The 16,114-nt window shown below is 43.9% G+C and overlaps 2 protein-coding genes across 10 annotated transcripts in view; one reads left to right on the plus strand and one right to left on the minus strand.

Moving 5' to 3' along the window:
* Positions 1 to 5,128, plus strand: part of LOC137432724 (pre-B-cell leukemia transcription factor 1) — a 209,598-nt gene extending 204,470 nt beyond the window's left edge. For all 4 annotated transcript variants that reach the window (XM_068124860.2, XM_068124859.2, XM_078783549.1 and 1 more), the window contains one exon: positions 1,766 to 5,128. In XM_068124860.2, the coding sequence (XP_067980961.1) occupies positions 1,766 to 1,858 (93 nt within the window). In that variant the 3' untranslated portion in view covers positions 1,859 to 5,128. The remainder of the gene's footprint in view (positions 1 to 1,765) is intronic.
* Positions 5,129 to 14,473: 9,345 nt separating this feature from the next.
* The window catches only part of DSN1 (DSN1 component of MIS12 kinetochore complex), a 149,054-nt gene continuing 147,413 nt past the window's right edge, over positions 14,474 to 16,114 (minus strand). For all 6 annotated transcript variants that reach the window (XM_068124867.2, XM_068124865.2, XM_068124869.2 and 3 more), the window contains one exon: positions 14,474 to 15,585. In XM_068124867.2, the coding sequence (XP_067980968.2) occupies positions 15,488 to 15,585 (98 nt within the window). In that variant the 3' untranslated portion in view covers positions 14,474 to 15,487. The remainder of the gene's footprint in view (positions 15,586 to 16,114) is intronic.

Below are 16,114 nucleotides of genomic sequence, written 5' to 3' on the forward strand. Positions count from 1 at the left end.
CCGGATGACTTCATGTGATTTTGATGTGCGATACGACAGGCAAGACCAAATTGCCGGATTGTGGTTGTTGTCTCCATTTATTACATTAGACGTGGGATTGTTGTTGTTTTCTCTATTTATTACATTAGACGTGGGATTGTTGTTGTTTTCTCTATTTATTACGTTCAACACAGGATTGTTGTTTTTGCAAGGCCCTCTCATCCTGTCAAATGCTATCCCATCCCATCACAAGTCCTTGATGGGACGATGGGTACATCCACGACTTGTGATTTAATGCAAGAGCGGTTTGAAGGGAGTCTCGTGGATTGTTACCACATTGGATTGGAGTATTTTTTTTTTCTTTTGAGTTAATTTCCCCCCCAAAAGGAAACGTTCCCTAAAAGGAAACGTACTCTCCCTCCCCCCAAACCCTAAAAGGAAACGTACGATTCGTACGTGTAATGTAATATTGAAATGCAAGGCCATGCACGGTGGCCACATGCAGGTGCCCCACAAATCTGCGACAAGGCGTGTGGCACACAATGCTTATAGCCAGTGTGCGCAATAACAGAGCGTAGTTAGTGGGTAATTGTTTTAAGGGGAATGTTGTGAGTGTGATTGTAACATTTAATGGAGAACAATCAAGTCTGTCAGCATATCGAGTGACAGAGGCATAATTACGTGATATATGTAATTAGCTGCATTATTTTTGCTAATGACAATATAATAGGCTAATTTAGATGCACGCATTATCAAGCATTTTTGTATTTATCGCACACAATGGGCCTTTCAAATTCGCCGTGTCAAACACCGGCACTAACGCACAAGGACGTGACCAAGGGAGCCGTTATTGTTCACCATACACTTTCTTGCCTTTAAAGTATTCATCTCTGCACAGCTCGTGGAGTCTTTTCAACAATAATGTTTTCTATCGAGGAAAAGAAAAATTGCTTTTATTTTTTATTGTCAAACCGACTGGTCGTTACCGGACCAAGCAATTAAAAACGATAACGTCGATTTTGATCGGCGGATGAAAGAGATACCTTGGGATGCAGATGTTATCCTTCCCCGAGAAAGGTTACCTCGACATTTGCTCTCGGTTTACTTGACACCCGATCTCTGTTAACGATAACTCAACACTTGCTTTCTATTAATGTTAACTCCACACCTGCTCTCTGCCAAAGTTAACTCGACACCTGCTCTCTGTTCACTCAACACCCACTCTCTGTTCACTCAACACCCACTCTCTGTTCACTCAACACCCACTCTGTTCACTCAACACCCACTCTCTGTTCACTCAACACCCACTCTCTGTTCACTCAACACCCACTCTCTGTTCACTCAACACCCACTCTCTGTTCACTCAACACCCACTCTCTGTTCACTCAACACCCACTCTCTGTTCACTCAACACCCACTCTCTGTTCACTCAACACCCACTCTCTGTTCACTCAACACCCACTCTCTGTTCACTCAACACCCACTCTCTGTTCACTCAACACCCACTCTCGATAAAATCAACAGAAAAATGCACTGAATGAACTTCCAAATATTATGATCAAAATTTTTATCATTTTTATCATCGTTGTCAATGTGCAAGCAGAGACTACAGTTTTCAACAAGGGAAGGAAGCATTGGACAAACTTGTTGTTCATAATCCTTATTGTTCCCCATCATCATGATTTATTTTCTGCTTGTTCAATTGTGCTTAAGCAACTTGAAATTGCTTTATTTTCACACGTGCTTTGTGTTTCCTTCCCTTGACCTTCACCCCTTTACCCAACAGGCCAATGGTGGATGGCAAGACGCCACAACACCGTCGTCCGTTACATCACCCACCGAAGGGCCGGGGAGCGTCCACTCGGACACGTCCAATTGATACCCGTACATGTTCGCCGCCACCTGTTCCTTGTCCAGCCAAACCTCTGTCTCATCATTTTCCCCTCGTCTTCCTCATCTGTTGCTCCTGCGCTGACCCTCACCGTCGGCCCTTTGCTATGCGCCTTGCCGCCCGTTCGCCCCGGCTCTGTGGTTTGCCCTCATCGCCGTGCATCTTTCATCCGCCCATGGTGCTATGGAGAGGCCGTGGCACTTGTTCTACGGAGAGAAGCTTGGTGAGGTCGCTAATGGGACGTGTATGCAGGGGCCTTTGGACGCCATTAATGCCCGCCGGCAATTTGTCCCGGTTGCTGAAGAGGCAGTGACGCGGGACAGGGTCCTTATGCAGTCAGGAATCGCGTCGGTTTAAGCACTACATGTGCTCTGTGTCCTACACAATGACCTTGGTTATAAAATCCTATAACCCGTTGTCATCACAGCATCATGGATTTTGTCGTTCACTCGAGCTCGCCAAACGATCTGCTTGATTGCTTAGGAAAAGCCATCCCTAAATGGCGTCGTCTTTGTTGAGCATGGTGGCACTGTTTCCACAATTAAGGGTTCATTTTAAATTTGTCACGGGGGATAAAGTACGTTTGAGAACAACTCAAAACGTTGTTGCCATGGAACTCCTGTGTGTAAATGAGGCTGATCTGGGAAAATGAAGACACGAACAAAGCGATATTTAGTGGATGGACTATCTGAAGGTTTGTCACAATTTTCAAAATGATAATGCTTCGGCCATTGTTGGTGGGAACTGGGCCACTCTGTGTATGATCATTTTGGTTTGTTTGTCCCGGATTCTGGGCGAATCCGAATCGATATTGTCCGCACAAGACCATGAGGTTTGCATCTCATGTTTGCGGCCGCCAGCTGAGAGCACGCCGCCAGCATTCGTCGCACACTAATTTGAAAGCCACAGATGAGCGCAAATCACCGGACAGGATGCCGGAATGGCACGGCGGCCGGTGACAGTGAGCGCGGAACGGGAGCTCGGGTGTGGGTTCTCTCTCTCTCTCTCTCTCATATCGAAAGGCACTGATTTGCAGGGTTGTTGGCCAAGCTGAGATTCGTGGCTGTAAAAGCCGCTTTGTGAGCATCGCAAATGGGTCGAGCTCGCCCGATGCAGGGCCCAAGCGGTACTGGCATTCTGTTTGCCGTGCGTTGCCACGGAAGATGAAGTTCTGACACTAGTTCAAATAGGACTGGTGTCAGAAGTGGGAAGAAAGATGAAGTTCAAATAGGACTGGTGTCAGAAGTGGGAAGAAAGATGAAGTTCAAATAGGACTGGTGTCAGAAGTGGGAAGAAAGATGAAGTTCAAATAGGACTGGCATCAGAAGTGGGAAGAAAGATGAAGTTCAAATAGGACTGGCGTCAGAAGTGGGAAGAAAGATGAAGTTCAAATAGGACTGGTGTCAGAAGTGGGAAGAAAGATGAAGTTCAAATAGGACTGGTGTCAGAAGTGGGAAGAAAGATGAAGTTTAAATAGGACTGGTGTCAGAAGTGGGAAGAAAGGTGAAGTTCAAATAGGACTGGTGTCAGAAGTGGGAAGAAAGGTGAAGTTCAAATAGGACTGGTGTCAGAAGTGGGAAGAAAGGTGAAGTTCAAATAGGACTGGTGTCAGAAGTGGGAAGAAAGATGAAGTTCAAATAGGACTGGTGTCAGAAGTGGGAAGAAAGGTGAAGGTCAAATAGGACTGGCGTCAGAAGTGGGAAGAAAGGTGAAGTTCAAATAGGACTGGCGTCAGAAGTGGGAAGAAAGGTGAAGTTCAAATAGGACTGGTGTCAGAAGTGGGAAGAAAGGTGAAGTTCAAATAGGACTGGTGTCAGAAGTGGGAAGAAAGGTGAAGGTCAAATAGGACTGGCGTCAGAAGTGGGAAGAAAGGTGAAGTTCAAATAGGACTGGCGTCAGAAGTGGGAAGAAAGGTGAAGTTCAAATAGGACTGGCGTCAGAAGTGGGAAGAAAGGTGAAAAGTTCCGCTTTGTTACTAACATTTAGCTATGGGCCTACCCTAACTGTAGCTGCAGTTTACCTCACAAGACATTCTTATAACCAAGAAATGACAGTGATCATTCACATCTCTCTATCCCTCTCTCCCTCTGTCTCTTAAAGCATTGACTCTACTACCTCTTAATTAAAAAAAACTAAAAAGGAAGAAAAGAAAGAACATGCAAACTCTTTGGGGTAGGCCACGGGCAATCTTTTGTTCTTAATTTTTTTTCCAAGATGACAACAGAAGCTTTAATTTGCACGTGGTAGGGTCACATACTTGCACCCTGAAGCGCAGGTCAGCATTGCTGAAGTCGACGTGTACATAGCAACGCCGCTCCGTCCGTCAGCATCGCGGAGAATATTTTTGAAAACGGGCGACAGTCCCAAGCGCTAGGGGTTTTTTTTCTTGGGGACAATAATCTTTCCGATTTGTTTTGTTTTCCGAGCATAAAGCTTCATGACGCAACTCACGGCTTTGCAATCGTTTCTAATTGTTTTTTGTACGTTGCGAGTCGAGCGACCACCGCAACATGTGTGTGTATCCGCACGACGAACCCACATGGCTCGAGTTGTGCGGTTTCTTTGAAAATTCCGCACTTTTGCCCGTTGCGTCTTCCTCGGTAGTTTCATCGCCCACACGAGGAGAGGAAAAGGGGCAAAGTTACATTTCAGGTGAAAATGTCAAACAAGAAAAAAAAAAGATAATTTTTTTTTATTTTTTAACTAAAAAAAAAACCACAAGGTGATGAACGTTTTAAATCTTTTTTCAAATGTTCAGTTAAGTTTGCGAGGCTTAGCTTGTCGAGAGCAAAACACCAGCCTTGGAACGGATTAAAGATTAAAAAGTGTATATTTTTTATTTAGTTCGGATGATGGAAGCCGCGTATTGTTAGCGAAACATTATTATGATTTTTCCTGTAGATTTTAGCTTGTGTACTGGAAATACCAAATATCCCAAGTCCACCCACGGATTGTCCACTAACGATGTCGCGTTTTTGCAAAATCCCCAAGTGTTGTTTCCTTTTCTGTCGGCCGTTTATGGAGAAGAACTTTCTGTGTGTAATCCCCGCCATGTATGGGTGCGCAGAGTAAACACGGACCGAACAAAAAACAACAAACGCTCCCTGTCTTTGATATGATGTCACGTCGCCGGTTTCGGGTTGTGGGTGGTTTTTCATTACTGCACATTTACACAAGGTTGTGTCTCTGGTTGAAGGCAGGATTGTTAGAAAATGTCAATTATAATATGCTTATCTATAATAAATGGCAGAGAAACAATGTTGGCATCCTCCGACTAATTCTATCAAACTCAGATAACACGATCCTTTGATAAAGCTGAAAATCTCCACATTGTTCATATCGTTTCGTCATCTCATTTGCTTTTATTACTCAAAATGTTTTGTATATTTCATTTACTGCTGCTGTTTCTTTTTCCTTTGCTGTATTTTTATTCTTTACGTAGGCCTCGATCATCTCACTTAAAATCAACAAACACTGCTGCAAAGTCACTGATCCCAAACTTGCAGGAATCTCCACCATGTATGCCATGGCTGGCCTTCCCTTGTTGGTCGAAAGGTCGTACGAAGAGCAATGAAATGTGCAATCGGACATCAGCGATGCTCATGTCGAACTCCATCAAAGTGTGCAGAGTCATTGATGTTCCTGATACAGAGCCTACACAAAGAAGTCTACACACCTTTCAAATTTTCACCTTTTGTTGCCTTGTATCCTGGAATTAAATCAGACTTTTTCCACCTTTATTTACACATCGTAACCCACAACTTCCAAGTGAAGAACAAATTCTACAAATTTCAGAAAATTAATTCAAAATATAAAACGACAATATCTCGGTTGTATAAGTATTCACCCCCCTGAGTTAATATGTGGTGGAAGCACCTTTGAGAGCAATTACAGCTGTGAGTCTGTTGGGATAGGTCTCCACCAACTTTGCACACCTTGATTGGGCAATATTTGCCCATTCTTCTGTACAAAACTGTTCAAGCTCAGTCGAGTTACATACGGAGTGTTGATGGACAGCAATCTTCAAGACATGCCACAGATTTTTTTGGATTGGATATAGGTCAGGGCTCTGACTGGGACACTCGAGGTACATTTATCTTTTTTGTTCCTTCGCCACTCCAGTGTAGCTTTGAGTCGTTGTCATGCTGGAAGGTGAACTTCCGTTATAATTTCAGCTTTCTTGCAGAGGGCAGCATGTTTTCCTCTAGGATGTTTCTGTATTTTGCTCCATCCACTTTCCTTTATATCCCGACCCAGTCCCTGTTGATGAGAAACATCCCCATAATATGATGCTGCCACCACCATGCTTCACAGTAGGGATGGTGTTCTTTGGGTGATGCGTTTTGTTGGGTTTGCGCTAAACATAACGTTTTGCATTTAGGCCAAAAAGTTGCATCTTGGTTTCGTCCGACCACAACACTTTTTGCCACATGGCTTCAGAATATCCGGAGTGTTTGTTTTCATAGGTTAAGTGGTTAGATCTCCGGAGTGGTTCTCCATCACATGGACTAGTCTTTGATATAAAGGCCTGTAGCTCTTTCAAAGTTGCATTTGGCCCTTCTTAATGATCGTCTTGACTGTGCTCCAAGGGATATTCAAGGCCTTTGAGATATTTTTATACCCATCCCCTGATCTGTGCCTTTCCACAACTTTATCCCTGAGATCTTTTTAAAGCTCCTTGGTGCTCATGGTTGAGTCTTTGCTGTGAAATGCACTACCCAGCAGAGGAAACCTACAGGAAGAGCTCATGTAAATTCTGAAATAATGAAAATCACTACAATTTAACACAGGTGGAGGCCAATTAACTTGGTGCGTGATTTTGAAGGTGATTGGTTACACCTGAGCTAATTTACAATTGCTATTATAAGGGGGGGAGGGAGGGGGGGGGGTGGAGTGGACACTTATCCAAACAAGATATTCTAGTTTTATATTTTGAATTAATTCTCTGAAATTTGTAGAATTTGTTTTTGACTTGGTAGTTGTAGGTTGCGATGTGTAATTAAAGGTGGAAACAGTCTGATTTAATGCAATGTAATTCCAGGCTACAAGGCAACAAAAGGTGAAAATTTTGAAAAAGGGGGTGTAGACTTTATAATTATGCACTGTCTAGTGGCATCATTTGGTGGTTTTATAAATATTTTTGTCTGAGGCCAAATGAAGTGAAAAAAAGTTGTCAATTTGTGGGTCACATGCTCCATTGTAGGCCAATGTGGCTCTCGTGCTCCTGGGGGAAGTATAACGTCTGAACGCGGAAAGACAGTCTCTGATGAAGACCACGCTGGCTCTAACACGAACCTTACTCTGGAATAGATGAAAATAATTACTTTCTTACCATTTGGCTTCAACCTGAAGGGGGTGAGGAAAGGGGGTGAGGAATGAGGGAGAGGTTGTGGGAAGTTTGGGTTGTGGGGGTAAGGGGGGGAGGGGTTGTGGGAGGTAGGGGTTGTGGAAAGATGGGTGGGGGTGCTTGAGAAAGCTTGTGGACCGCAAGTGAAATGTTGCTTGAGGCTGACTGTTCTTTCCTGTTACTTTTATCATGTGGACATAAAAAGTTAGTTTCACAAGGATTTTATGAACATCCTGTATAATCCAGGAGTGAATGTGGTGTCCACCTCATGTTGGGACTTCACACGCACCATCTCTGCATTTCATCAGTCACAGTGAATTTGGATGTTGCAAAGAGGTGATTGCAGGGCTTTTTCCTCAATTTCTTCCCGATTCTTCCTTTTCACCTCTCCCCACTCTTCATTTTCTTCTCCTCGCCCCTGCGTTTCTCCTTTCCCCAATCCTCACCTCTCCCAAATAATTCTCCCCTCTCCCCAATCCTTCTCCCCTCTCCCCACTCTCCAATCCTTCTCCCCACTCTCCAATAATTCTCCCCACTCTCCAATAATTCTCCCCTCTCCCCAATCCTTCTCCTCTCTCCCCAATAATTCTCCCCTCTCCCCAATCCTTCTCCCCTCTCCCCAATCCTTCTCCCCTCTCCCCAATAATTCTCCCCTCTCTCCAATCCTTCTCCCCTCTCCCCAATAATTATCCCCTCTCCCCAATAATTATACCCTCTCCCAAATCCTTCTCCCCTCTCCCCAATCCTTCTCCCCTCTCCCCAATAATTCTCCCCTCTCCCCAATCCTTCTCCCCTCTCCCCAATCCTTCTCCCCTCTCCCCAATAATTCTCCCCTCTCCCCAATAATTCTCCCCTCTCCCCAATCCTTCTCCCCTCTCCCCAATCCCCAATAATTCTCCCCGCTCCCCAATCCTTCTCCCCTCTCCCCAATCCTTCTCGCCTCTCCCCAATAATTCTCCCCTCTCCCCAATCCTTCTCCCCTCTCCCCAATCCTTCTCCTCTCCCCAATAATTCTCCCCTCTCTCCAATCCTTCTCCCCTCTCCCCAATAATTCTCCCCTCTCCCCAATCCTTCTCCCCTCTCCCCAATCCTTCTCCCCTCTCCCCAATAATTCTCCCCTCTCTCCAATCCTTCTCCCCTCTCCCCAATAATTCTCCCCTCTCCGCAATCCTTCTCCCCTCTCCCCAATAATTCTCCCCTCCAATCCTTCTCCCCTCTCCCCAATCTTCTCCCTTCTCCCCAATAATTCTCCCCTCTCCCCAATCTTTCTCCCCTCTCCCCAACCCTTATCTCCTCTCCTTCCCTCCAAACAACCATAAGAAGCACGCTGACAAGGTGTCCCGTATTTTATGGGATCGTCCTGTTTTTTTTTTAACTCGAATGTCCCACATCCCATTTCAAACCTTCCCGGGACGATATTTGTCCCGTATTTGTCGTCCTCTGAACAATATTTGAAAAGGGAAAGGAAAAGCAGCATGCAGCGCTGGCGTGTACACTTCCATCATGGCAACAATATGCTGTCAATAAGGCCAAGCAGCAGCTGGAAACAAAACGCTGTCATGGCGTCATGGGACTCGTCACATGGGACTGGGAGTGATAAAACTTTGAAGTGCCGAAGTTTACTGAAAAAGAAGAAGGCGACCACAAAAAGGATGTGTGTCTTCCGTGACGAATGGCTGCTTTCCACCAGTTATGACACGTTGATGAAAGATACTGAAAATTGTCATGGAGCTAGTATGCTCGTGGAGTTTCTCCATCTCCCAAGGTGGCTTATCCAATATCAAGCAGCATGCTGCAGGAAGCACACACAAGGCTAAACTGATGGTCACCGCATATCAAGCAGCATGCTGCAGGAAGCACACACAAGGCTAAACTAAACTGATGGTCACCGCATATCAAGCAGCATGCTGCAGGAAGCACACACAAGGCTAAACTGATGGTCACCGCATATCAAGCAGCATACTGCAGGAAGCACACACAAGTCTAAACTGATGGCCGCCGCAACAAGCCAAGGGATCAAAACCTTCTTCACAGTAAAAGACTCTTCAGAAGCAGAAAATGTAAGAATAAACATTCTAAAGAAAGTTGGGTAATTATTTACTTTTGACGTAAACATGTTCTGATTCTCATTTTCTCATCAGACTTGTTTTGCACAAATCACAAGGACATGAAACTTTTAACTGCTTTATGAGCCACGACTTCAGATGGGAAAGACGAAGTGGGGTAAACGGTGTTTGAGACATAGTATGAAAACGTGATATCCAGCACTCGAGTTGTTATAAATTAAGAAATCGATGCACAAGATCAGTACATACCACACCTATCCTTCTTGGTCTCTGTGGAATCCTCCCTCTGACCACGCTCTGTGTGAGCGTTCTTGTGCTGTCCCCCCTCTCTCTACCCCCTTCTCCACTCTCTCTCGATCCTCTCCTGGCAATCACTTTCTACGCTTTAGATGTGTTGGCTACGAGTTTTGATTTACATTATTTGATTTGTGATTCAAACTGACGAACCAACCACCATATTAGGAGTGTGTGTGTGTGTGTTTGTTTGTGTGTGCACAAGATCCCATCAAATGTGATGGGATCTTGTGTGCGTGCGTGTGTGTTTGGTTGTTTTCTCCATAAGCGAGTTTCAGAAGGTGGAATGGAGTCCTTCCAGGTCTCGAAGTATCCACCTCTGTTTCAGTTAGGGATCATGATTCATGGACCAAATTATGAAGTTTTCTTGTTCTCAAAGTTTTGTTCTGAGGACTCTTTTCAGGTTCGTCACCGAGCCTCGGCCAGCTTCCAACTGCAGTTCGTTTGTCATAATATTCCCAGGGATGTTTTTTAAGATCTCTGCAAGGTTCTTTTTTTTTTATCATTCCCGATGCTCCAATAATCACTGGTACCATTTCGGCACTCTTCAACTTTGAGGATCTTTTCACTTCATTTTTGAGGGCTTGTTATTTGGTTATTTTCTTGATTTGTGTTGTTTAGGCCAAAATTGCTGGGGACTGACATCTCACTTAGCAATGCCTTCTTTTCTTTTTTTACCTCAGTCCTATGTCCGGTCGCAATGCTTTGTGTTCTATGTTCACACTTGATGGGATCAATAGGACATATGTGAGCATTACTTCCTTGTTTTCAGTGATTGCTTTTGGTTCATGTTTTCATGAGTTTTCTGGAATTGAGATATTGAGACTTATGCAGATGTGCCAGTGGATTACTCGACATACTTTGTTGTGCCTTTGGGTGAACAGCTGCTCTGACATGAGTTTTTTTACATTCTGATAGGAGGTAGCTCATACTTTCTGTTTCTACCTTGCAGAACCTACACTTGTCCGATTGACTCAGTCCCGCCATTTTCTTAAAGCCATTGGTGTAGTGTTCTTGGAGATTCGTGGCATTTATGATTTGTTCTCCATCCCATTTGAGCTGACATCTTCTTAGCCATTCCAGAGTCTTCTTTCTCTACTCCCAATCTGTCCAACTCTTTTTTTTTATACCTTCCTGCTCTTTTATCGTTTTCCCAGTTGTTGGTGTATATCTATTGATATTTCGTTTGATATTTTTCTTTCTTCTTTTTTGCAATTGTTGAAGCGCTACTCGTTGTTTCGGTCTCTTGTGTGACATCTTCCATTCGCATCTGTATTTGAATTTTTTTTTGCTAGGTGGGTTAGGGATACCTTCTCTGGTTTTCTGTCTTCATGTTTGCTTACAAATTGTATTTGGTAGTCTATTGCATGTTTTACATATTCCGCCAATCCTACAGTTGTCATTCTGTGCACTTGGTTGAGCTCCATCATGCCGGTACCTCTTTCTCGTCTCGGCAGGTACATTCTCGGGATGCATTTATTCTTGTAAACATTTTGTGGATGGTGAGGAGTTTCCTTGTTTTGATATCCAGTTTATTGATTTCTGATTGTGGCCAGTTTATTACCCCGCAGCTGTACTGGAATAATGGTATTGCGAGTTGGTTTATGGCTTTGATTTTGTTCCTTGGAGATGGGTATGTTTTCAGGATCAGCCTCGCTCTCCCCAGGTATTATTTGGTAATTGTTTTGCGCATTTGTTTGTGACGTTTTTGGTGGCCCACGTTTACTCCGAGGTATTTGTATAATGCTTCGTTGTCTGGCTCCTGTATTGTTACCTCCGCCACCAAAGGTGGATGGAGGTTGTTTTCACCACTGTCTGTCTGTCCGTTTGTTTGGAACAAAATATCTCAAAAAGTTGTGGATGGATTTGGACGAAATTTGGCAGAGATGTAGCGTATGTGACAAGGACAAAATTATTATATTCTGGTGAAGATCTGGATTCGGATCCGGCTAGTAGATTTTTCCAAGTGATTCTTCACCATTGGGAGATCGGGCCAAAAACGATACATAGCAGGATATCTCAAAAAGTTATGGACGGATTCGGACAAAACTTGGTGGAGAGGTTGGGTGTGTGACAAGAATCGATTCAATTTTGGTGAAGATCCGGATCCGGGTACTATAATTCTTTAAGTGATTCTTCACCATTGGGAGATAGGGTCAAAAACTATACATAGCGGGATATCTGAACAAGTTGTGGACGGATGATCCACATTAAATGTGATTTTGTATTGTGATTTTCTGGTCTACTCTGGGATACAAAACTTAAACTGTTCACCTGGCAGAGGTATGCTCTCTATTGAGTGACGTTCTAGTTGTATTTGTGTCAATTTGTATGTTGTCTGTTTTTGTTGGTTTATCTTGTATGAATGTGCACTTGGTGCACTTGGTGCACTTATCCAGGCCAAATTCCATATGAATGGCATTGGAGTACTGTTTCACTAATAATAATAATAATAATAACACATTTATTTTATATAGCGCTTTTCAAGAAGCCCAAAGGCGCTTTGACAGAGTACAAAAAAACAAGTGCAAAAAGACAAAAATCAATAGGTAAATAATCAAAGGAAGGAGAAGGAGAAGAGATAGTCAGGGGTTAAATGCGGTGGGTTAAAAGTTAAATGCAGTGTTGAACAGGTGGGTCTTGAGTGATGTTTTGAATGTGGTGAGTGAGGAGGAGTCTCTGATGGTCTGAGGTAGTGAGTTCCAGAGGGTGGGAGCAGCGATGGAGAAGGCCACTAATTTGAGAGAGTGTGTGAGTGTGTGTGTGTGTGTGTGTGTGTGTGTGTGTGTGTGTGTGTGTGTGTGTGTGTGTTCGTTCGTTCGTTCGTTCGTTCTTGTAAAGAATAATAAAAATCGTGTCGAGCATTTTGCAAAGCAAAGTCGAGATTGGTGCATTATCGCACAACGGTTACAAAACCGGTTCACTTCCTTCAGCAGTATAAACCTTTATCAATTTCATTTAAAGTACAATGTTGATTTCATGAAAAGGTAAACAAAACAATGGAGGTGTCATGAAAACAATTCCCACCACGGTGTTTTCGAGGTTTTTTTTTTTTCAAGATTACATTTTTCTACAGAAGATAGTCAATAAGTCCTGACCATCAGTTTTTCCTTGGCATTTCGTTGTACTAATGATAAGACTTTTGTGGAGAAGGTTGAATGTAGAATGGATCAGGACACGGAAACAAAACTAACAGCAGAGGAAGAGGGGGGAAACATAACGGCAGCGTTGAGGGACAAACCAGAGAGTGACATGGAAGATGAGGGATGTGAGTACTAGGGGAGGAGACAGGGGGTGCACAAGATGGATACAGAAGCAAAGGAAAACAGGAAAGTAAAAAAGGTGGGCTTGGGGAAAGTTAATGGGTGTAGGAATGATCATGGTTTTGGAGGAAGGACAATATGAGATGGTGGTGAACAGCTGCCTTTTGAAAACCTGGAGGGAAGAATGAGATTCAGGAAGTTGGTTCCACAGGTGTAAGAAGAGAGCAATGAATGAATAGAGGTGAGCAGTGATCCTGGATATAGATAATTTTTACCAAAAGGAGTTGGTTGACGGAGTGCACCTTGCAAAAACCTGGGGTAGAGGGAAAGAGCAGAGGGTGCAAGACCAGAAACGAGGTGGGAAAAGACAGACAGACCACCAACCTGACCTGAGATATGAAAGTAATAGGCCCATGAACACAGATTAATCGCAAGAGATTCCAATGGTGTTGAAGGGCTTGGTTTCCACGGCATCAAGCTGAGCAAGGTGTGAGGCAGGGGAGCCAGCCCAAAGGGGAGAGCATTACTTCATCAAGTTGCGGATGAAGGCCTTGTAGGTGGATAGGAGTTCACGTGTGCCAAGGAAGGACTTTGCACGAAGGAGGATGCCCAGTCGATGATTGGCTTTGTAGGCCAACTTAAAGGTGTGGTTTGCCAAAGAAAGATCATGGCTGAGAGTGAGACCCAAGAGTTTGAATGAGTGAACTTCTTCAAGAGGATAGTTAAGACAATAGCCAGGGATGTCCTGTGGGAGGAAGGATTCTGTTTAACAGATGATGTCCGATATCTTGGCAGCTGCCTCGATTGAGTGATATGTCAGGCTGGAGAGGAGGCCTCAGAGGTTTGAGGTCCACACAGTTAGGGACAGGGGAGGGGGAGCTGCTGGCAGGATGCAGGAATATGGAAAGGAAGGAGAGGGGGAAGCTCAGAGGGTGTGTGGTAGTGGGGGTGGGTGAGGGGCTGGGATGGTGCAGGGTGGGGGAAGCTAGGAGGGTGCGAGCTGGGAGGATGTTGAGTTTGGGGAAAAGGGGAGAGCTGGGAGGGTTTGGGGCTGGTGGGGAAGTTGAGGGGGTTGGTCTGGGAGAAGCTGTGAGGAGGGGGGCAGGGGGATGGGATGGGGGGAAGCTGTGAGGGGGACAGGTGGAAACACAGAGGAGGGATGGTACTGACATGGAAGATATTTTACACCATTAATGGATGTGAAGGGGAACCGTTGTTGTGTGCACACAACCTCTGGAAAATGGACTTCTCAGGATTCTAGACTTTTTAAAGGGAGAAGCATTACATGCAATGAATATTTAGTTTGGGGATGTTGAAAAAGAGAAGGGATGGAGAATAAAGGAGGAACTGTTTGTTTATTTTTGGAGTGAAGAGTTTTTGTTGTTCATATATTTTTAGAGAAAGGAGGCAGAAACGGATCAAGCTGAGTAATCAGAAATGACAATACTTGGAAGTGAAAAAGAAGCACGTGGCGATCAAAGCACAGATAGCGGCAGCATGCCGACTTGCCGAGCCCAGGGCGAGTAAATCGGACTTGAACAGGGACCCGAATTTGACAATTCAACAACTAGGTATGGTTTGATTTCTCTGACCATTTCGTCATTATTGGGATAAAAAGAAAATGACAACGTACCTGGTTCATTGTAATTTAATACTAGTAATAGGCATCCACAACCATCTTTAACCATCCTTAAAGTGTCTGGCTTCATATCTTAGGGTCTTGAGTTCTCGCCCCGAAAAGTGCAGTTGAAATAACACCAGATGGGTTGGCTCAGCCTGTCATCCTTCCCAGGTCGGCAAAAAGAGCACCAGCTTACTGGAACAGGGAACAGGGGCACGGCTGCGCTTCCAGAACCTGATGCAACCAGCAGCCACAGGCTGAAAACGAAACAACTGCAGAAACAAATAAAGATATTTGAATAGATTGGATGAAATTTAATGATATTTAAATACGGTACACACAAACTTACCATGCAATAGAGATGTGATCTCTGCGAATGAATCGTTTGATGCAATGCCGGTTGCGAGACCGCGAGGAAATCGGAAAATGGTGCCTTTCAACCAGAAATTTTGGCCCCCGTAACAAAAATCAACCATTGGCGGACCTTTCCGAATGTCTCACATAAAACCAGTTTCCAAATGCTGCTTCGACCTGAAAAAAGTCAAAATCTCGGCAATTTCCAGACCGCTCGTATTTTAGCCATGTCTCAACGGTTGGAACCGGGAACACATTTTGAATTTACCGGTCTTTTCCCGTTTTCTCGGCAGCGTGGGGACCATGAAAAGATATTCCAGCTCATTACTTGTTGTTTAGATAAAGGCTTACGGGTCTGACTTTGAGGAGATTGATGAAGAAACAGCTTGTGTGGGTCTCATCTTGATGTATCGACATTACAGTAGTGTGGAGACCCTCCACACACCTTTTAAAATAAAAACTTTCACGTGATGGAAGGACCAGAAGTTTATCGTTTGAACCACAGGATCAAGCTCATCCTTTTGTTTAGAAATAAAACACAATATGAGCAAAATATCACGAATCAAGATAAAAGTGACACCGAGTAGTTGTATAGAGGAGAAAAATAGAATGACATTTGGAGAATAAAAAGCAGAAGCAAAACCAGTTTTCATGACATCTCCACAGACTGGGCTATTCCTTGAGGGTGGTGAAGAATCTTGATGGAGCATCAGAAGGCGATTGCAGGAGACCGTTCCAATTGCCATCAACTGTGTGCAGTGCTGCGTGTCCTGTAAAACAAACAAAAAATCATTCAAACTACAGCAACAGTGAAACAGACGTCTGGTGGAAAATGGTTGAACCACCAACAATGCTCCTTTCAATTCTGTGCTCTGAAAGGCCCTCTTCTCAATAAAGGACAAAACCAGTCCCACTTGACCACTCAAGACCATCATGCGGCTTGTCTCTGACTCAACACAAATGAAATTATATCCGCAGCCATGCTTGCACTGAGTGAGTACTTATGGGCGATAAATTGACACTGCGTCTCAGAGCACATAGTTCATTAAACAGGAATATATATATATATATATATATATATATATATATATATATATATATATATATATATATACAGACTTGGCATTTAATATGGAATATATATATTTTTCTTGACTGGTTTACTTTCTGAACTCGGTATATCAATCTGGTGAGTTTCTTTTACGCTTCGGTGATTTCTTTGTTAAAAGAACCATGTCACTGATTGTCTGTCGCAGCAAGAAGTCAATAACAGGATTATATCACAGGTGGCGTGACAAA

The sequence above is a fragment of the Myxine glutinosa genome, chromosome 8, assembly GCF_964187855.1.
Source record: "Myxine glutinosa chromosome 8, kmMyxGlut1.1, whole genome shotgun sequence".
Lineage (NCBI taxonomy): Eukaryota > Metazoa > Chordata > Myxini > Myxiniformes > Myxinidae > Myxine > Myxine glutinosa.